The sequence below is a fragment of the Urtica dioica genome, chromosome 6 (genome assembly GCF_054948205.1).
Source record: "Urtica dioica subsp. dioica isolate 48M chromosome 6, U.dioica_male_clone48M_v1_H2, whole genome shotgun sequence".
Lineage (NCBI taxonomy): Eukaryota > Viridiplantae > Streptophyta > Magnoliopsida > Rosales > Urticaceae > Urtica > Urtica dioica.
In genome coordinates, this window is record NC_142761.1 from 3,485,556 (window position 1) to 3,507,104 (window position 21,549).

Here is a 21,549-nt window from a genome sequence, read left to right on the forward strand (position 1 = left end):
AAATTGGAATGGAACAATTGTGGTATTGTTCACTGTACTTAATCTATATTATGGTATTTGTATTGTTCACAAAACAGGAATTCGGGAAATGTTCTAATAATATTCCTCAAAAATTAAAAATTAATTTTTTCTTTGAAAAACAGACTATTTAGGTTCCGATTTTTGTACTAGATAAATAGTGTCGCAATTAACCAGAACGGAATGTTCTGGTCTGATTTAGATTAAGTTTCGACGCTACTTAAAGTGGAAAATTCCAGTCTAATAGAGACATGAGAATTCCAGTCTAATAACAACCAAAATTCTAGTTCGATAGGAATGGAATTTCCATTCCGGCGGAATGCCCTAATTTATTCAAAACTCAAGATTGCACATTAAAATCTAAGGATAATGTCATCACTCTTTTTTAGACTTTACTATAAAGGTAACATGTGTACCTCTTAAGTTTTGCAGAAATATACCAATTCCGGCAGCTAAAACTGTTGTTTTTATCAAGGGGAAAAAAAATTGAAACAAACAAATAATCACATATTTCAAGATTTCAGATTTTTTTTTTTATCCCTGGTGGATATCCAGCCTTCGAAAATTCTGCCAAAAATTAACATTTTAGATATTGGTATAAAATAATGTCAAGGAAAATACATTTACCTTTATTTGCAACAAAACGTCCAAATGTCATATCCTCTTATTACATTTCAATTTATTCACTTAAAAGTAGCAACATGATCATCAACGAAACCCAAATCCCTTAAAAAATTCTTCAAGCCATACTTAATAGATCACACAGTTCACCATTTATTTGACCGAGTTTTGAGTTCACAATGGGCTTCTCTTAGCTTTGACATTCTTAGTGAACCATTCAAGCATGAGCTTGTGAGCCTCATCGGCTCGCTTACAAGCCTCTTCGTCTTCGACATTGTACCTCACAGTCCAGCCATGAGCCACGCCGAGGAATATCTTCACAAAGGAGTCAATCTATCCACATAACAAAAGTGTTAAAATCTATATCCTGTAAAGAAACAAAAAAAGGAATTTTTTTTTTTTTTATGAAAGGGATGATATAATTCTACCTCGGGTTGTCTATTCAATAAGACCTCTTCGTATTGTTTCACAAGCTCTTGTGGACAAATTTTGTCTGTCTCAGCAGCCAGGACTGAAATCGGGACCTTGATCTCTGCAACAAATATTTACAAACATTTTTCTGGCGGGATTAAAACCCATTCCAAAATGAAACCGGAATCTATATCCCTTTTCCATGTCTTATTTCCATGACTCTCAAATTAAATCGTGATTGTGAGTAAATCAATCAAATCAAAGCTAAAAATCACGACGGCCAAAGAATGGAAATTATGTCTAACACATGTTTTATAAGGTCACGGGATATTTCTCTTCTAGCCAATCAGTATTGTGATGGAACCACATGATACTTCACTTGGCATCAGAGCCCAACAAAAACCCGAACGGGTAATCGATCTAATCTTTGGGGTTTGGCCCAAGATGAGTGAACGCTAAGAGACACAATCTTGAGGAAGCATATTATGAACCCAATATTGAAAATGAAATACAATCCAAGCATACCTTTCATATCGTCTACAGTGACGAGCGAAGGATGCAACAGAACAGCAGCGTCGATATACTTGATCTTGCTAAGCTCAACCACAACCTTGGCTATACAATTCGGAATTAAAAATAATGGTTCTCAGACCAAAGATAATGAACACACAAAAAAAAATGTAACTAAAACTCACCGCCCCAGCAAAATCCTGCAGCCCCGATCGAAGAATACCCGCTGCTCTTCAAAGCGTCGACGACTAGTTTCGCGTCTTCGAATCCCTTGTCCTATTCAAAACAAGAAAAAAAAAATTAAGGCAATAAAAGATCCGACATTTTCTATACCACTCAAGAGAAAAGCTACAAAAAGAAGTCGAGATATTTGAACCGACCGTTCCGTGGTCTTTCATCCAAAGATGTATCGGCCGCTTAGGATCGTCGGCCACATAAGGATCTTTCTTCAAAAAGTCCGGGACTGCCACGAAGAATCCTGAGGCCGCGACTTTGTCAGCCAATTTCCTACACAACACAAACGAAAGATTCAAATCTGGTTCTTGAGTTTCATTCCAAATATAGTTTTAACTGGACACGTTTCGATTGTGATAAACTGTTTATACCTCAAGTTTGGAGCTTCGTATCCTGCAATAATAATCAAACATTAGAAGTTTGTAGATGCATAATCAGTGACTGTAAATCGCTACTATTCTTAACAGAACTTTCTTTTTTATAATAAATTCAAAATAGAAAAAAAAAAAAATAGTTAGTACAATTGTGAAGAGCATATTTTTTCCAGTTCAAATACCTCATTACATTAAATTCCAAATTGAAACATTTCTACGAACGTGGTTTAAATTTCCCAATTTTCTAGCATATTACCCAAAAACATAATCCCAGAATTTCATCGAAAGTACAGAACACAGAGAGATGTGAAACCATGGCTTTCAATCCGAATTTAAACGACGTCAAAACTTCATATTCGGCAAAATGAACAATCAGAAACCAGGCAAAACGAATGCAAGAGAATTCATATGAACAATCAGATAACACTACTGAGCATAAGCACGATAAATATCTCAGCCCAACAGATGATCAGACTGAAAGTAAATCGACCCGATCGGAAATCAAAGTTCATAAACGTCCGAACTAGACTCGATTCAGGACTCAACAATACATTTAAACAAAGAGAAACCCAAGCATTCCAAATTAGTGTAAATTCAGATTCAATAGCCCAGCAATGACAATTCAGAGTCTAGAAAATCGAACTAGGCATAATAAACACGATGAATATAGTTAATCATTCAAAATCACGAGAAGAAAAACCGAACCATAAACATCGGAGATGAGAACAATGGCGAGCTCGGAATCAGTAGAACCAGTTACGTAAGCGTCGAAGCCAGAGAGCTTCTCTACGTGGCCTAAGCCACTGTTCGGGTTCAGTGTCGGAGGGTTCGAACAACATTCAGGTCCCGACATTATCTTTGAAAAATATCTCAGCAAGTTTCCAAAAAGTTAGTGTGCTATGTTGAGAATACTCTTTCTTATTTATTTACTTCTCAGATTCCAAAACGACAATCAATGATTGTGTCATGTGGTTGTAGAGAGAGAGAGACTAGAGGGAATGGCAATAATTGTGAAAAAAAGATATTAATGTTGGATAGACTTTTTTTTTTTTACTAAGGGATTTGGAATTTCAAATTTGTTTTCAAATTAATATTTTTTGCGTAAAATTTATATAAATATAAATTATTATTACGAGAAAAATATAAAAATGACATGTGATAAATGTCATTTTTACATTACTGTTTCTCAATAAAATGGCAATAGTTCTACATAATTTTATGCTCCTTTTATATTTGAAAAACTATACAAATAAGCTAAATTATCTAAATTTTATAGCCCAACTATATAAACTATAGGCCAGTTATCTAAATATTAAAGAAACAGCTCAATTATATACCAATATTAAAACAAAAGTCTCACACAAACTATAATTCGATGCGTAAGTGTATATAAAAATTTCTCAATTTTATAATAGTAAATGCGCGAGTCAATAAAATATTTGAATATATAGTTATATCAAATCGCATACTGAAATTATGTACCAATGTGTGTTCCGGATCTGATGGGCGGCGTGAATGCCAGATCAAAATAGCTACTCCGATGCGAAGATAAGTTTTTCATCAAGTTCTTACTATAAGTTTGTATTGTTATACAACTCAATGTTTAATTGGTGAAACGTTTGAGCGGTCATATGATAAATGTAAACAACGATTAAAGATTAAAGTTCTCACATAGTAAAGGATATGCATGCTCGTGTATAAAGCTGAAAATTCGGTCAAAAAAAAATTTGTATTTAAATTTTAATCGAAATTAATCGGTTAAAATTAACCGTACGGTTAATTTTAATTGAATTTTCGGTTAAAATTAACCGTACGGTTAATTTTAACCGAATAAAAAACAATTAACCGAGGTTAATTGAAAATAATAATAGTTGTGTTGTCGCACGAAAATGAACAACTATTTAAAACCTCGGGCGGTTCGATCCAAGGCCGGACCAAGTGATCGCACCCGGGCCAAGAGTGGGAACTCGATAGTCTCGAGCTAGGGTTCTCTCCGATCAACCCGCCTCTCGGGAGAGGTAGGGGGTGAGGAGGATGAGTGACCGTGCCTTGGTTGTCGGCTGCCTACGTACCCGTGCGTGGGATCAGGTCAGAACGTAGTTCAAGCGTGTAGGACGCAGTATGAGGCGCGGAGCCTTGGTGGAGAGGCGTGCTCAACGAAGGAGACGAGGCACGGAGGAGTCCTCGGCGACGTCTCAGAACTTCGGAGATCGCGTATGCGAGAGAGAATGTGTGTTTTCTCTCTTTTGGAGACGTGGAAGACTCTAAGTCAAGAGTTCCTTGTTGTGGCGGAGATTCCGGACGCGTAGGCGATTCCTAGTTGGAAATGCCGGACGCGTAGGCGATTTCTTGTCAGAAATGGTGAACGCGTCTAGGGTGCTAGACGCGTAGGCGATTTTCAGTCGAAAACCGTTAGAGCGCTCGTGGGCTCAAGATTAATCGTTCGATCAAGAGAGGCGGCACTCGGGAGTCCCCGGAAAGCGCTTCAGAATCTCTGAGAACGAGAAATCGTGGAGAATCTGCTTCAGGCCAAGGATGGCATCCAGAGAAGCAGAGAGAAGTCTCAAGTTCCTTGAGAATGAATGGGATGGCTTTACCCTCAATAGGAGGGGGTATTTATAGGTGTTTGGGGGCCTTAGGAGGCTCCTTTTTCGTCCATGTGGGACTAGGAACGCGCGTGGCATTAATTGGAGGCGCACGGCGCGCGCGGCGCACAAAGAGCGGCGCACAACGCGCGGCGCGCGGCGCGCGGCGCGCGGCGCGCGGCGCAGGGAGCGCGGCGCGCGGGTCATCTAGCGCGGCGCGCGGGTCTTTGGACGCGGCGCAGGATGCGCGGCGCATGGAGCGCGCGGCGCGGGCGCGTCTTGGCGCGGCGCGCGGTCTGCCTGACGCGGCGCGCGGCCTGTCTGGCGCGGCGCGCAGGCTGCTGCGCTTGGTTGGCCGGCGCGGCTGCGCGCGCGGCGCACGGCCCGTTTCGTCGGGCTCTTGCGAGCCTTTGAATACCATTCTTGCCACATGAAATATGAAGGTTTCCATTTGACGAGAGTGACTTGACTCGAGGAGCGAAGCTCGACTCGAGGAGACTGACTCAAGGCTCAACCCAAGGAGCGAAGCTCAACTCGGGGAGCCGACTCAAGTATCAACTCGAGGGGCTAGGCTCGACTCAAAGAGTCAAGAGTTTGGGCGAAGGCTTGAAGACTTGCCGCTCTTCAGGACCTCCGGCCTGACCATCGGCCCTTTGAGCGACGTGCCTTCTTGGCGTCTCGGGTTTTCCGAAAACGACCGACAACATTAGCCCCCCAAGTTCATTGCTCGGGAGGCCCCGGGCGGTGAACTTTTAGTTGTTTTCGCCGGGTGTTTGAGGAAAATATGCTTCCCAGGGCTTCAGTGTTGCGAAGCCTTTGTGATTATAAAGAATACTCTCACAATTGTAAGTGCTCTTTCTCGCTTTTCCGTCTTTGTCGACACGAGTGTGTGATCGACACGTGGAGGAGGATCCAAGCGGATAGGAGACGTGGCTCGACGTGGGCGAGGCAAACGCGTTGGCGTCCGTCGCTCTAGCCCCGGAGCAATGGGGATATGCGTGCACAAGTAGGGCGTGCATTTATGTAGAGGCGTGCCGGCGTGTCACGGCTTATTGATCTTTGGGCGAGGTCATGCCCAAGTCTATCTTCGATGGCGTTTTGTTTGATGATATCATCAACCCGGAGTCCATGGGACTCGACGGTGACTAGAAGGGTGACGATTGTGTAATCGTGACCTATTAGGGGAAGATCATGGCTTCCGTCTCGGCCAGCTTGGAAGGCGACTGCACTTTTGCATTTTGCAAAGGCGTGCTCATTCCGAGGTCTTGAAGACGGAGGTTGATGCTGCGGGCTGATGCTTCGAGAAGACGGAGCGGCACCTGGCGGAAGGCTCTGCCGCACCGGAGGGCTTCGACTGCTCGGGGATAAACGCTAAAAGTTTGACCATGCATCAAGCATAAGTCGGCCTCACGGGGCATCCGCCATTCCCGCCTTGGTGACGCTTCTTCATCTGCGTTCGGAAGATCGGCCCTTATTCCCCAGGCGCGAGCGCGGGTCTCTACCTTGGCTGACCTGTTCTTCAGGTCGTTCCAGGCGTTTGTTCGAGGAGTGGGACTCGACTCGAGGAGACTGACTCAAGGCTCGATTCGAGGAGCGAAGCTCGACTCGAGGAGACTGACTCAAGGCTCGACTCGAGGAGCGAAGCTCGACTTGAGGAGACTGAATCAAGTCTCAACTCAAGGAGCGAAGCTCAACTCGGGGAGCCGACTCGAGTCTCAACTCGAGGGGCTAGGCTCGACTCGGGGAGCCGACTCAAGTCTCAACTCGAGGGGCTAGACTCGACTCAAGGAGACTGGCTGGACATTAAGGAATATGACTCTACTCGAGGAGCGATGCTCGACTCGAGGTGTATGACTCAATTCGAGGAGCAAGACTCAACTCGGGGAGAATGACTTGATGAGAGGGGTGATGCTCGACTCGAGGGGGATGACTCGAGGAGAGTGACTCGACTCGAGGAGCATGGCTCGACTCGAGGAGGGCGTGACTCGACTTGAGGAGGATGTCCTGACTCGAGGAGCATGGCTCGGTTCAAGGAGAGCGGCTCGATTTTAAGGAGCGAGGTCTCAGCTGGTTCAGGCCGAGCGAGGTTCTTGCTCAGAGGCGGGTGTGGTTGTGCCTAGTCGGCGGTGGTGAAGATGACATGAGTTGCGCCTTGTATGGCTGTTCAGGTGCGTTCCGATTAGTCATCATACACAGCGCCTTGCGGTGACTCAGAGCGCGTCATTAGAGACGGCTGCGTGCGTTGTTTTAGGCATCGTAGGCACGTCATGAGGGATGGCCTAGATGCGGCATGTAGGTTACTTAGGTGTGTCACGAGGGACGACTTGGTTGCGCCATGTGGGCGTCTTAAGTGCGCCATGTAGGCGTCTTAGGTGCGTCACATAGGCGTCTTACGTGCCCCATGTAGGCGTCTTAAGTGCGCCATGTAGGCGTCTTATGTGCGCTATGTAGGCGTCTTATATTGCGCCATGTAGGCGTCTTACGGGCTGCGCCTTTACGCGTCTTACGTGCGCCATGTAGGCGTCTTAAGTGCGCCATGTAGGCGTCTTAGGTTGCGCCATGTAGGCGTCTTACGGGCTGCGCCTTTACGCGACTTACGTGCGCCATGTGGGCGTCTTAGGTTGCGCCATGTAGGCGGCTTTGGTGCGTCGCGAGGGACGACTTTAGCCTGCATCTCTGGGATGTCTCGTGGGCGCGCCGCGGGGGCGTCTTTAGCCTGCATCTCGGGGATGTCTCGTGGGCGCGCCGCGGGGGCGTCTTTAGCCTGCATCTCGGGGATGTCTCGTGGGCGCGCCGCGGGGGCGTCTTTAGCCTGCATCTCGGGGATGTCTCGTGGGCGCGCCGCGGGGGCGTCTTTAGCCTGCATCTCGGGGATGTCTCGTGGGCGCGCCGCGGGGGCGTCTTTAGCCTGCATCTCGGGGATGTCTCGTGGGCGCGCCGCGGGGGCGTCTTTAGCCTGCATCTCGGGGATGTCTCGTGGGCGCGCCGCGGGGGCGTCTTTAGCCTGCATCTCGGGGATGTCTTACGGCGCGCCACGGAGGCGTCTTACGTGCACGCCTGTTCCCGTTTTGTGTTCGGGTGTTTTGTTTTGATGGAGCGTGCTTTCTTTTTGTGGAGCGTACTTTCTAGAGGATTTTTAGTGTACATACCATTGCCTATAGGACTAGCCCCCCGAGTTCTGGGTTTACAAGTGTAATCTTGATGATTAAAAATCTTTGATAAAGTGGATTTTGAAAGAAAAACATCGAACTTTATTAATATTGCAAAAAATTTGAAATCCTAAAACGTTGGCTCGTAGGCCTTATTGAATGTTTAGAAAGCAAAGAAATAAAATGGGGGGATCGCTGGCTAGTGGTAGTACTCTCTTCCAGTGTTCCGCATTCCACAGGCGATAGATCGGTGTCTCGTCCATGTATGACCTGGTAGACCGTGTGGGGTCCCTGATGAGGACGCCATTACCTTGCACTTGGGTGTCATGCAGGTGTCTTTATGGACTTCGCGGAGGACCTTGGTCGACTCGACGCTATCTCTGAGCTGAGAGATCGTGTTAACCATCTTTTTAGCGGTCTTTCCATCGATTCCCTGGATGTAGCATATTCTGACTTGGGATTGATCTCCAGCCATGATGCCGATTCCATCCTTGGTAGGGAACTTCACCAGTAGGTGGTATGTTGAAGTGATTGCCCTTAGTCGGTTCAGCGTGGGTCGCCCAATGATGACATTATATGGCGACTCCTGATCAACCACTAGGAATGGGATCATGTGAACGACTTCAATGCCTCCGGGAGTTCCGAAGGTGACCGGCAGATCGATGACGCCTTCAGTCATGACTCTCTTCCCAGTGAACCCGAATAGAGGCGTTTGGGTCGGAGTTGGGCGTAGCCCCCCGAGCTTCATGCGCTCTAGGGTGGACTTGAAAATTATGTCGGCAGCACTGCCGTTGTCGATGAGAACTCTTTTCACCAAGTTATTAGCTACTTGGGCTTTGAGCACAATTGCGTCATTGTGCGGATGCACAACTCGCTTGGCCTCTTTGTTGGTGAAATGCATCGTCTCGTGAGGCACGGACGGAGGTTCTTCATACGTGAGGTTGACGTGCATAGCAGCGTCTTCTTGAGCCACGGCCTTTAGGAATTTTTTTCGTTGTCGGGCCGAATCTCCATCTTGTGGACCTCCCAATATGGTGGTCACAACGTGGAGTTGAGGATTGGCATTGGCAGTAGCCGTGGTTCGGTCGGCAGAAGCGGCTGTTCCTCCTCCCCTGCCAGACTGTGGTCTGTTCGAGGTGGGGCCCGCAGCGCTAATCATGCGTAACACGAACTCTTTTAGCTCGCCCCGTTGGATCAATGCCTCGATCTGCCTTTTAAGACTATAGCATTCAGAGGTCAAGTGACCGTATTCCTGATGGAACTCGCAATATTTAGATCTATCGCGAGTCGCGGGATCTTTGTTCATTGGAGCCGGGGGAGTGAACTTGTCACGCGCTAAAGCTAGGATTTGCTCCGGCGTTGTGTTCAACGGTGTGAACGACGAGTAGCCCTTAAAGTCTTCCGCAAGTCGCGGCTTCTGGGGCATCGGAGGTCGTCTATTAAAAGTCTGACCTCCTCTGTTTCGCCTTTTACGGGAGTTTACTTGCTCGTTGCTAGGCTCGTCTCGGTGGTGAGGGCTTTGATCATTGCCCCTGCGACCATCGAGGTAATCTTCGACTCCCATGAAGGTCTTGGCTCGAGTCATTAACTCGGCCATGGTAGAAGGGACACGGCCGACGATGGACTTAAGGAAGTCACTTGTGCGCAAGCCTTCAGTGATGGCGGTGATTGCGTCTTTGTCGTCAAAGCGATCGACCTTATTCGATTCTTCAGTGAATCGGGCGAGGTATCGTCTAAGAGACTCGCCATCCTCTTGCCTGATTGACCACAGGTACATCTTGGTCTTCTTTTGGACCATAGACGTAGCGAACCGTGCTAGGAACATGTCCTTCAGGTCTTTGAACGAGCGGATGCTTCCCGGCCTTAAGTTCTTGAACCACTCGAAGCCGGGTCCGGCGAGGGTAAGACTAAAAGCTTGGCACATAGCGCCGGGAGTGACACCCTGCATCGTCATCCAGGTTTCATAGTGCTGGATGTGGTAAGCAGGATCTGCTTTTCCATTATATGGAGCGAGGTTCGGGAGTTTGAAATTTCCCGTACATACCTCGGCCAATATCTGAGCCGTGAAAGGCGAGGACTTCTCCTCAACGACCCCATAGGCACTTCCGCCTATTCCGTGTTCTCGGAGATCTCGTACTTCATTTTGAAGATTGTGGATCATTGTGATCACATCGAGACCGGTAGTCGGAGTAACTCCCTGTTCGGGAGGAGTCACCTGTCGTCTTTCATTTGACCCTTGACCCGTTTGGCGGTTCCCGTTAGTTGGGGCTGCTACGGGGATGTTCGGCCGAGAGCTTAGTCGCTCCCTTAGGTCATCGCCACGCTCGATGCGTTGGGCGGTGAGGTGATCCCTAAGATCTGGGCTGGTCGTTCGGAGGCGCAGGCTTCGTCTGCGACGGCGCGCTCTCCGCGTGCCCTGACTCTCCTCAACGTTCTCCCTTCGACCTAGTCGGTCGAGGGCCGAGCGTCGGGAGTTTCCCTCTTGAGAAGCAGCCGGCGCGTCGCCTTTCCGGGGTAGGGGATTCGAAGGACCGGCTTCAAACATGGCGGGGAGTCCTCCGTCCTTCGTGAGAGAAGTCTCGATATCCTCCGGATCGCAAGTACCCTCATAGTCAGGGTCACGGTCGAGGCTTTCCTCGTTGAGGTTCTCAGGATCCCCGTTGGGGGTCATTGCGTTATGCGCGGGTTGCTTCGCAGCCAGTCGGCTGTGGTACCTCGCGTTCTTTGCCTTTAGTTGGCGGACGTTCTCCTCCAACTCCATGATGCGGTGGTCCCTGCTATCTGGAGATGGAGATGGTGAGCGGGTCGAGCTCTCTTCATGGAGCGACTCTTCGTCACCATGCGCTCGGGAGCGCAAGAAGTATTTCTTGGTCCCACTGACGTTTTCGGGGTTGTTCACGCCCTCAGAACGTACGGGTGGTTGAGTACTCATCTTTTCTCAAGTTCGAGAAGGTTGAGTTCGCAGAAGAAAAGAAGAAGATGAATAGAAGGGATTTCGGGCTGAATAGGTCGGGAAGTCCCCTCCTTCTAGCGCCAAAATGTTGTCGCACGAAAATGAACAACTATTTAAAACCTCGGGCGGTTCGATCCAAGGCCGGACCAAGTGATCGCACCCGGGCCAAGAGTGGGAACTCGATAGTCTCGAGCTAGGGTTCTCTCCGATCAACCCGCCTCTCGGGAGAGGTAGGGGGTGAGGAGGATGAGTGACCGTGCCTTGGTTGTCGGCTGCCTACGTACCCGTGCGTGGGATCAGGTCAGAACGTAGTTCAAGCGTGTAGGACGCAGTATGAGGCGCGGAGCCTTGGTGGAGAGGCGTGCTCAACGAAGGAGACGAGGCACGGAGGAGTCCTCGGCGACGTCTCAGAACTTCGGAGATCGCGTATGCGAGAGAGAATGTGTGTTTTCTCTCTTTTGGAGACGTGGAAGACTCTAAGTCAAGAGTTCCTTGTTGTGGCGGAGATTCCGGACGCGTAGGCGATTCCTAGTTGGAAATGCCGGACGCGTAGGCGATTTCTTGTCAGAAATGGTGAACGCGTCTAGGGTGCTAGACGCGTAGGCGATTTTCAGTCGAAAACCGTTAGAGCGCTCGTGGGCTCAAGATTAATCGTTCGATCAAGAGAGGCGGCACTCGGGAGTCCCCGGAAAGCGCTTCAGAATCTCTGAGAACGAGAAATCGTGGAGAATCTGCTTCAGGCCAAGGATGGCATCCAGAGAAGCAGAGAGAAGTCTCAAGTTCCTTGAGAATGAATGGGATGGCTTTACCCTCAATAGGAGGGGGTATTTATAGGTGTTTGGGGGCCTTAGGAGGCTCCTTTTTCGTCCATGTGGGACTAGGAACGCGCGTGGCATTAATTGGAGGCGCACGGCGCGCGCGGCGCACAAAGAGCGGCGCACAACGCGCGGCGCGCGGCGCGCGGCGCGCGGCGCGCGGCGCAGGGAGCGCGGCGCGCGGGTCATCTAGCGCGGCGCGCGGGTCTTTGGACGCGGCGCAGGATGCGCGGCGCATGGAGCGCGCGGCGCGGGCGCGTCTTGGCGCGGCGCGCGGTCTGCCTGACGCGGCGCGCGGCCTGTCTGGCGCAGCGCGCAGGCTGCTGCGCTTGGTTGGCCGGCGCGGCTGCGCGCGCGGCGCACGGCCCGTTTCGTCGGGCTCTTGCGAGCCTTTGAATACCATTCTTGCCACATGAAATATGAAGGTTTCCATTTGACGAGAGTGACTTGACTCGAGGAGCGAAGCTCGACTCGAGGAGACTGACTCAAGGCTCAACCCAAGGAGCGAAGCTCAACTCGGGGAGCCGACTCAAGTATCAACTCGAGGGGCTAGGCTCGACTCAAAGAGTCAAGAGTTTGGGCGAAGGCTTGAAGACTTGCCGCTCTTCAGGACCTCCGGCCTGACCATCGGCCCTTTGAGCGACGTGCCTTCTTGGCGTCTCGGGTTTTCCGAAAACGACCGACAACAAGTTGTTTATTAATAAAATATTCATTCCATTGTGTATTCCTTTGGTTTGTCATTGGCTTGTAGCTGTCAGCGTGTCACTGTGAACCTATGACTTCTAGGTACAAATAATAGTATTAAATAAGATACGGTCAATTCGGTTAATTGCAATTAATTGGTCTGAATTTATGTTCGGTTAACAATTAATTTTAACCGAAAATTTCGGTTATCAATTAATCACGGTTAATTGAATTTTCAGCTTTACTCGTGTATAGTGCATCAGTTTTGACCATAACCATTCGCTCTTTTTTTTCTTCCTATAAATAGCAGTTACATTCTTCTTCTCTTAGTATTTTTCACTCCTTTATCGCATGATAGTTTTGACATAGGTTTAGTTCATTGGAGTCGAACTTGTACTGTTATGTTCATCTTGCTCGCCGTTGTATGTTGAAGTAGTTGTTCGACGATCTGTTTGAGCGCAATACAACTTTAAAGAAATTATCTTACGTATCTTGACATTTCTTCAATTTTCCAATTTGAATAATTAAGGTTTTTTTCAAGATGGTTTGTATAACAAATTGTCCTTCTAATTAATTATCAATAGAGTTGTCAAAAAAATCATCAATAGAACTTGTTCTACAATATCTATACATATATAATGTGTCTTATTTTTCTACAATTGTTCTACCATATCTAAACATAAATAATAATCAATTCGAAGGGAGTCAATTTTTTTTAATATGTATTTCTTATTTTCTTTATTTTCCAACTGAGGGAAGAAGAAGATTAAAAATAAGTATATATTAACATCAACTACATTTTATATCAATAAGATGGTTTTTATTTTATTTTTTTCACATGTAAGAGTTATGAAGAAATAGTAAAACCACAAAAAGACTTTTATAACTGGCAAACTTATGGACGGTCCGGTTTTTATCTATTGTAAGAAAAATAAACAAAATTAAAAAAAGCTTGAACTTGTCTATATATTCATGACGAACTCACTTAAAATATTTTTTTTTATATATATTTATCATTTTAGGCAAAGCTAAATACGGCACTTTATTCTTATGACTCCTTAAGAGATGTTCATGTGTCATTTTTTATGTTGAATATATTCAGCTTCACTTGACATATTTTGTGAACCAATTTAGCACGTCCAAATGAGCCTCTTCGGCGCTTTTCACGGCAAATTCATCTTCATCGTCGTACCTCACTGACCACCCATGAGCCACCCCCGGGAATATCTTCACGTAGCTTTCAAACTGGAAAAAAAAAATATAGAAGATCAAATTGAATGTCACTATATTTTATAGATTGTCAAAAAAAAAAAAAATCAAAGCAAGAATGGAGAGAAAATTTAAACCCTGCTAATTAAAATATAATTACCTCGGACTTAGCTGATAAAATCTCTCCGGCGCGTTGCAATTGTTCCGGAGGGCAAATTTTGTCTAACTCGGCTCCTAAAATGGCAATAGGGACATTTATTTCTGCAGTGATTACAACATTATTGATTAGTGAAACGTAAAGAAAAGAGAAAATAACAAAACTAGTGCCAAAAAATTATCAATGTGATAAAATCAACTTACCATTAATTTCTTCATAATTAATGGGACCAGGATGCAACACAACCGCAGCTTCAATCTTGGTGGAATCACTGGCCAATTTTATGACAACACTCCCTAACAAAAATATCACAATAAAAAAAAAAAAAAAATGTGATTCAATTTTTTTTTTTTTTTTATAGAACAACTTTCAAAATTTCCTGATGGTAGATTTATACCACCCCAACAAAAACCGGCTGCCCCAACCGCCGAAACTCCTTTGCTCTTTAGCTCCGTAATTACTAATTTGACATCTTCAGACCCTTTTTCCTGTAAGTACGAAAATATAATTTGCTCAAATTAATGAAATTGACAAAAAAATTATGTTCTAGTACACAAAAGTTTCACAGACCATGGTGTGAGCTTTTAGCCATGTTGCGGTATTGACATTTGGATTACTAAGATCCAAGGGTTCGCCGTTGAAAAAATCGGGAACCACCACCAAGAATTTTCCATCCGTCGCGATTTTGTCTGCGAGTTTTCTTTACAAACATATAATTTTTTTAAAATATTTATCAAATCTAAAAAGAAAAACTATGGTACATAATGCAAGTTAGATTTCTTTAGAGAAGTTTGAGAGATAGACTAAAATTATACTAAATTGGATTTGTATTTAAAAAATTGGTATAAATTATGGAAAGCTTTCTGTGGAATGATATTTCTCATTTTTCCCTAAAAAAAAAAATTGGTATAAATTATAGAAAATTACTTTTTAGACCTAAACATCACTGATACACAAAACACACCGCATCCTACCACAATAGGACGCGAGGCCGACCCAAGGTATTATGTGGACTTAGATTACAAAAAAAACAAATTGTCTTCTGAAAATATATATAAAATATATTATTAGGAAATATAGGCCTTTTTTCCAATAAAAATCTGAGATTTATGCCATTATCTTACTGGCCAAAAACTTAGGTCGGGCCTGATAGGACGCAATATAATATCTTAAATCTAAGATTTTTATGTTGAATAAACTCAATAATTGCAACTCAACAATGAAGAATTGCAAATAGCTAAATTTATTCAGCAATTTTTTTAAAAAAATATCTTAAATCTAAGATTTTTATATTGAATAAACTCGACACATGTAATGAAAGCCTGAAAAGAAACTAGCCAATAAGAAAGACTTATGGCTTAAACACCCCCTAAAATATCATTTTTTTTTCAACTTATTTATTACTTTGTAAATTTTTTATTTTACCTTAAGTCTTATATTAGCCCCTGAGATTTATATTAAAATATATATATATATGTATAACAAAGACCTCCTAACCTTAACTTTGGAGCTTCATAACCTGTCGCAAACAACAACAAAAACAAAACAAAAGTACAAAAGCTGTTATTGCAGACTTGAACGTCATTTGCGAAAAGAAGAAAGATATATAATCAATATAAGCAAAAGTATATACCAAAAACATCGGAGACAAGAATGATCGCTCGTTTGGAATCAGGAAGACCAGTGACGTAGGAACTAAATCCGGCGATCTGTTGGACATTTCCGAGTCCACTCGATGAGCTCAACGCCGGTGGATTGGCCAAGCACTCAGAGCTGATTGACATGTCGTCTTATTGTTATTGATCGATCTCAAAAACTATTTGTTTTCAGAAAAATCCCGGCTTGAGGACTTGAAATACACCAGAGAGAGAGAGAGGGGCTAATAAATGACCATAATTTGCAGTACTACGTCACCTCTTACGTCGACATTTTGGTACAGATTTGCTCATCTTTTGACATTTACTATTGTTGACCTGCATTTTCACTGGTTCTTTTCCCACCCAATGAGATAGATTATTAGCTTTATGAAAAAAAAAAAAAAAGACGATTGATGCTAATCTATTGCCAAGTCTATGGCATGACATGATATATAATGTTCTTAAGTCTCTGTTATTGATATATAATTTAGTAAACAATTACGAGTATTTATTTTCTCGTCAAGTGTCAGGAAAAGTAGTACAACGTTGTATTTGGCCAAAAGAGGGCAAATCACTTTGAAATGTCTACGTTGACTTAAATCCACTATAAAAAAATTTCAAATCCAGTTTCTACTGTGTTGAGAAGTAAGAGGCTGTCCGTTTGTAGAACCTTATGTTATGATCCAATAGGGCGACCTAAATAAACCGATGTAATCATAAATCGGATTGGACCTTTGGGTTTTAGATCAACGATCCTATTTTAAAAGGTTTAAAATTTCACCAGTTCGGTCCATCCGATTTGTACTTTTAAATGATCTCCGTCCAGTCCAAAAATTTTAAACCGAATCGAAGTATCAGTTTGATGGCATGACGCTGAATTTCAGTTACGAATTAGCTCGACTATAGATTTAAACTGACTTCCGGTCAATTTTGTGTACTCGTTTTATTAGAAAAAAGTTTCGTAATTCTGTATGAAATTTCTTATAAAAAAAAAAGTGGTAATGGGTTCTGTTAGCTTCTTTTTTTTTTTTTGTAATTTATACCAAGAATAGCGTGTTTACAATTTAATTGCCAAAAATAGTACTTTTAATTTGTAAACAATCATTTTTTTATGTTAAAATTTTTTTAAAAAAAATTGTTTATTATTTTAGGCTTTGATTAATTTTATTTACTATTTATAATTTAATATATATAAAAAGGGCCAAAGTCTAAATTTTTTAGTTAAATAGCCAAAATTACGTTGTCAAATTTTTTTTACACCAAGATTAAAAATCTTGATGATTATTTATAAGCAATTTATCAGATTCAAAAAAATTAATCTTAGAATCAATTTTTTTTTAAATCTTATTGTTGTATATTCTGGCTATTTCATTAATTTTAAACAAACTTTTGACTATTTTGCAAATCCATTACTTTAAATTGACTATTTAGCTAAATTACCAAAAAAAAATAACTATTTACAATTATAAAAACGCATTTATAAGAACCACTATTTTAAAAAGAAAAAATGGCGGCATAAAGACCCAATGTTTTCGGGTTCTCCCACTTAAGTACCCAATGTTTTCGGAGCTTCGAATTTGGGTTATTTCTTCTATTATATTATACTGTAATAGATCTTGGCCGTCCATTTTAATTGACATCCATTTTAACGCCCTGGGTTGCAACGGAGGGAGAGTTTAGTGACATTGGGAACTTTAGCCGCCACTTTTAGACATTGGGTACTTAAGTGGGAGAACCCGAAAACATTGGGTCTTTATGCCGCCATTTTTTCTTTTAAAAATATTATGCCTTAGAAACGTTATGTTTGTAATTTCTTCTTTAAAAAACAAGTATAGGCTAAAATGTCATCGTTGTCAATCTCAAAAGCCCAGTTTTCATTCTTAAAGCCCAAAAATGTTCCGTCCAGTAAACGCTGCCGTTTTATAGCAATCCGTCTGGACATATTTCACCGCGAACAAACGAACAAAAATAAAAATAGAAAGAAAAATGATATAAATAAGAAGCTGTGTTTATTCCTTCGCGGGGTTTATGTAGGGTTTTCTTTCTCTGTTATCTCTTCCACGTCCAAAACCCCCAGAAATTCTAGGCCTCAAAAACATCATCAACAACAACAACAAAAAAATGGGTTCTTTTTCAAATGGGACAGAGAAGGAGAGAGACATGAAGAACACAGAAGACGAAGAAGAACCCATTTTAATGGAACAGAACCAGAGGTTTTGCATGTTTCCCATCAGATATAACCATCTTTGGGAGATGTATAAAAAATCCCTAGCCAGCTTTTGGACCGGTAATCCTTTTTCTTTTTCTCTCAATTACCATTTTTTTTCCCTTCCTTTTTTTTCCTTGCTTTAGTCGATTCGTTGACACAATTCTTCTTTTAATTCGTTGAAAATGTAATTTTATTTTTCTCTTTCCTACTTCTAGGGTTGTTAATTTCGGAAAGGAAGACCTTTTTTTATTTTATTTTTTAATTATTCATTTTAACTTGTTTTTGCATTTGGAATATTTTTATATTTTTTGTCTGTATTTCTGTTGGATTGGACAATAATTCGAAAAATAAACAGTTTTCTGATTCTAGTTTCGCATTTCATTTAATTTTCCAGTGTATCGTGAATATTCAATACACATATTTATTTTCTCTTTTTTCTGTTGCTTGTTTTCCATGTTATTTTAGCTCCTCTGTTTTGATATAGGTATTATTCCAGTTAAAACTTTGAATTGAATCTTAGTATAAATAACATTCCTTTGCAAGTTAAAACAAGTTTTTGAAATTTTATTTTGGTTACCTTGAAAAATCAAAAGCATTTGTGGTGTCTTTTTCAAGTGCATTGTAATTTGATTACGTTGATATACAGCCGAAGAGGTTGATCTTTCCATGGATGTCCAACAATGGGAGAGACTGAGTGATTCAGAGAAATTCTTCATCAGCCACATTCTGGCCTTTTTCGCCGCCTCCGACGGGATCGTTTTGGAGAATTTGGCTGCAAGGTTTTTGAAGGATGTCCAAATTCCAGAGGTGAAATTCTTTTCCAATGATTTATCAGTTTTTAATTTTTTTTTTTCTGTAGTTCTCCTTGATTCAAAACATATTGATGGTGATCACGTATTTGGAAGACTTATTCACTCATTTAATTTGGTCAAATTTCCAGCAAAAACACAAATTGCTCAGAATCGATTTCTTGTTAATATGCTTCAGTTAGTGAAATAAATTAATTTTCGGTATACTTCTCTCTTTGTTTGTCTAAATAGATGAGTTATTTTTCTAATTTTTTTTTTAATCCTAGGCTCGGGCTTTTTACGGCTTTCAGATTGCAATGGAGAATATTCATTCTGGTAAAGCTTTTAAACCGTTGAAAAAAAAAAAAAAAAAATCTTGAGCCTTTTATGATACATTTAAGTACCTGAATATTTTTTTTTTTCTTTTCTTTCCACCAGAGATGTATAGCTTGCTCTTGGAAACATATATCAAGGATTCAAGAGAAAAGCATAGATTATTTAATGCAATTGAGAACATCCCTTGCATAGCTAAAAAAGCCAAGTGGGCTTTGGATTGGATTCAAAGGTGCTAATGCCTTTTTTTTATTTTTTATTTTTGTCGCCTAGCTTATACTTCAAAGCTCTATGAAGAATGAATTTCTTCTGGATAATTCTAGTGAGTTTCAATGATATGCAGTTCCAATTCATTTGCGGAGAGGCTTGTGGCTTTTGCTTGTGTAGAAGGAATCTTTTTCTCTGGAAGGTATATAGTAATTGTTCATACCTATATATATAATTTTTATTAATTTTAATCTTCTCTTAATTTTTTTTTTCTTATTATTTCCGTGTCCATCTTCAGCTTCTGTGCAATATTCTGGCTGAAAAAGAGGGGAATGATGCCGGGTTTGACATTCTCGAACGAGCTCATATCCAGAGACGAAGGACTTCATTGTGATTTCGCTTGCCTTCTCTATAGGTATATTATTATTATTTGATTTTTTGGGATTTATTTTATTTTTGGCTTACTTGTAAGCGTTGCAGTTTGTTACGGAAGCGACTGGATCGGGAAAAAGTTTATCAAATAGTGAGTGAAGCGGTCGAAATCGAGATCGAGTTTGTTTGCGAAGCCCTTCCGTGTGCGTTGATCGGCATGAACGCGACGCTAATGAGCCAATACATCAAATTTGTCGCCGATCGACTTTTGGTATCATTAACGACCTAAAACTTCTTACCTATTTGAATTCATTGTAAGTTTTATTTTATTTTATTTTAAATATAGTGAACTTCTACCTGAATTCGTTCAGGTTTCGTTGGAGTGCGAAAGAAAGTTCAACGTCGAAAACCCATTCGATTGGATGGAATTTATTTCATTGCAGTGAGTCTCGTATAAACACCACTACGGTTTGCTTTTTCGTTTTAGCAAAGATTAGTAGGTCCTAATTTAAAAGTACTTTTTAAAATCTGAAGTAAATGACCATCGATTCAGCATTTTCTGCCAAAACCGCGATTAAGCGAGTCATTTTGATTTTCTCTTTCCGTTTCGGTTGTGTAGAGGAAAGTCAAACTTCTTCGAGAGAAGAGTCGGCGAGTATCAGAAGGCTTCTGTAATGTCAAACCTTCAAAACGGCGGGAAAAATTTCGTCTTTAACTTGGACGAGGATTTCTAGTCTGTCTTTTCTTTTTTTAACGAATTTCCCTCGAGGTTTCGTTACTACACATTTACACGGTCTCGGGTCCGAGCCATATCTTCCAAGGTATAGTCATAGCATAAACTCATTTTCTAGAATGGGCAATACTAAAACTTGTTATATAGTGAAATTTTGGGTCCATACCAATACCATATATAGCTTTACAGTGTATTATATGTTATAATGTTGTTAACATTTACTATAAAAGATGGTTTTATATAATCTGTATCTTTGGAGACATTTTTGTTAAGGTGTTTTTTTTTTTTTTTCAATTCTAGAATCTGTGATTTTCTGATTTTCTTAAATAAGTTGGTTGATTGAAATACTAAAACTTTTAACAAAAGTCATTGTGATATTTATCAGAAGTTCAGAACACCACAATTTTGTTTATTTATTTATTTTTTGTGGTAATGAATGTCCAAGGACCAAGTGTAGAAGATAGAAAATAGTTGGGAAGGACTAAATTGCAAAGTTCAATTAAAATAGTTAAAGATATATAAATTCAGCCCTTTGAGAAAGAGAAACACATGACTGGTAGTCAATATCAGACATGGATGAATTATGATCTAAATATTCCCTCAATCTCATAATTACTGTTTATAAATCTTGACACACGCCAATAATCATGCCTCCTCAACAACGGTATCAAAAGCTACGGTTCTATTAACTAATCATGGTAAAATTTGCTATTATACATCGAGAGAAAACAAAGAAACTAATGGACCAAGATGTAATTTCATTGGCCGTAATTTTTTCCTGCTATTTCAAGTTCCTACACCCAATTTACATCACACATCACATAGTGGCAAAAAAAAACTATGACGTAGGTTGCTATTTCATAGTTTAACTTTTAATAGCCGATTTAAATTATGAATTAGTAAAATAGTCCACCATTCTCACATCACATAGTGGCAAAATAGCACAAATCATTTTAAATACCCAGAATGTCATATTCTAACCAAGATATGGATTAATTATTTTAAACCGTGAATTCAGTTTTTGGACATTGAAATAGCTAGCTTGAGCGTTTATTGATTTTCAAAGATTATTGCTTAGTTTGGTCGTTTTTTTTATTTTTTATTTTTAATTTTACTTTATCATGCATTAACTTTTTCTGCACCATGGAAGTTTTTTTGGATAAAATTGATTTAGTTTGGGATCCTATGAATATAATTATATGCATCATGGAAAATTCTCTGAAAAATGACAAACATACATGAACACCAACAAACTACAAAAATTGATCATAATACCATTGACCTGATGTTGCTAAAGATTGTAAAACAGACGAATTCGATTTGGATTCCCTAGAGTTTAACATGACTAATAGATCAAAAACCATAAACAAAATTAAAAGTTAAAAATTGTTTTCTAACCACAAAGTTTCCGACATAAAAAATGAAAAACCGTAATGTATAATGTACACTGATTTGGAATTGGATAGATCACAAAGATATGAAAAAAGAAAAATGACATCATAAAAAATTACAAACCGAAACACACGTTTGAATGAGAGAAAAAAAAATCA

At 41.6% G+C, this 21,549-nt stretch overlaps 3 protein-coding genes across 3 annotated transcripts; 1 reads left to right on the forward strand and 2 right to left on the reverse strand.

Annotated features, from left to right (window-relative positions):
* Window positions 1–624: 624 nt before the first annotated feature.
* LOC149392966 (endo-1,3;1,4-beta-D-glucanase-like) lies at window positions 625–3,083 on the reverse strand. Its single transcript, XM_089617273.1, has 7 exons — window positions 2,874–3,083; window positions 2,166–2,187; window positions 1,941–2,067; window positions 1,746–1,836; window positions 1,576–1,665; window positions 1,068–1,171; window positions 625–972 (listed from the first exon to the last, which is right to left on the reverse strand). The coding sequence occupies exons 1-7, from the start codon at window positions 3,019–3,021 to the stop codon at window positions 814–816; spliced, it is 741 nt and encodes a 246-aa protein (XP_089473399.1). The 5' UTR covers window positions 3,022–3,083; the 3' UTR covers window positions 625–813.
* A 10,161-nt stretch (window positions 3,084–13,244) lies between these two features.
* LOC149392967 (endo-1,3;1,4-beta-D-glucanase-like) lies at window positions 13,245–15,587 on the reverse strand. The gene is made up of 7 exons (XM_089617165.1): window positions 15,354–15,587; window positions 15,218–15,239; window positions 14,291–14,420; window positions 14,118–14,208; window positions 13,924–14,016; window positions 13,724–13,824; window positions 13,245–13,599 (listed from the first exon to the last, which is right to left on the reverse strand). Exons 1-7 carry the CDS (start codon window positions 15,502–15,504, stop codon window positions 13,459–13,461), a joined length of 729 nt encoding a protein of 242 aa, XP_089473291.1. The 5' UTR covers window positions 15,505–15,587; the 3' UTR covers window positions 13,245–13,458.
* A 1,743-nt stretch (window positions 15,588–17,330) lies between these two features.
* Window positions 17,331–20,263, forward strand: RNR2A (ribonucleotide reductase 2A). The gene is made up of 9 exons (XM_089617113.1): window positions 17,331–17,644; window positions 18,213–18,373; window positions 18,642–18,690; window positions 18,793–18,919; window positions 19,031–19,096; window positions 19,193–19,309; window positions 19,375–19,537; window positions 19,638–19,708; window positions 19,886–20,263. The coding sequence occupies exons 1-9, from the start codon at window positions 17,479–17,481 to the stop codon at window positions 19,998–20,000; spliced, it is 1,035 nt and encodes a 344-aa protein (XP_089473239.1). The 5' UTR covers window positions 17,331–17,478; the 3' UTR covers window positions 20,001–20,263.
* Window positions 20,264–21,549: the final 1,286 nt, after the last annotated feature.

Coding starts and splice junctions, on each gene's coding strand:
- LOC149392966 (XM_089617273.1), bottom strand. CDS start 3,021: ATGTCGGGACCTGAATGTTGTTCGAACCCTCCGACACTGAACCCGAAC. Junction 2,068..2,165: donor TACGAAGCTCCAAACTTGAG/GTATAAACAGTT, acceptor TGTGTTGTGTAG/GAAATTGGCTGACAAAGTCG. Junction 973..1,067: donor TATTGAATAGACAACCCGAG/GTAGAATTATAT, acceptor TTATGTGGATAG/ATTGACTCCTTTGTGAAGAT.
- LOC149392967 (XM_089617165.1), bottom strand. CDS start 15,504: ATGTCAATCAGCTCTGAGTGCTTGGCCAATCCACCGGCGTTGAGCTCA. Junction 14,209..14,290: donor GGCTAAAAGCTCACACCATG/GTCTGTGAAACT, acceptor TCGTACTTACAG/GAAAAAGGGTCTGAAGATGT. Junction 14,017..14,117: donor AGCCGGTTTTTGTTGGGGTG/GTATAAATCTAC, acceptor TATTTTTGTTAG/GGAGTGTTGTCATAAAATTG.
- RNR2A (XM_089617113.1), top strand. CDS start 17,479: ATGGGTTCTTTTTCAAATGGGACAGAGAAGGAGAGAGACATGAAGAAC. Junction 19,310..19,374: donor TTCGCTTGCCTTCTCTATAG/GTATATTATTAT, acceptor TAAGCGTTGCAG/TTTGTTACGGAAGCGACTGG. Junction 19,538..19,637: donor TTGTCGCCGATCGACTTTTG/GTATCATTAACG, acceptor GAATTCGTTCAG/GTTTCGTTGGAGTGCGAAAG.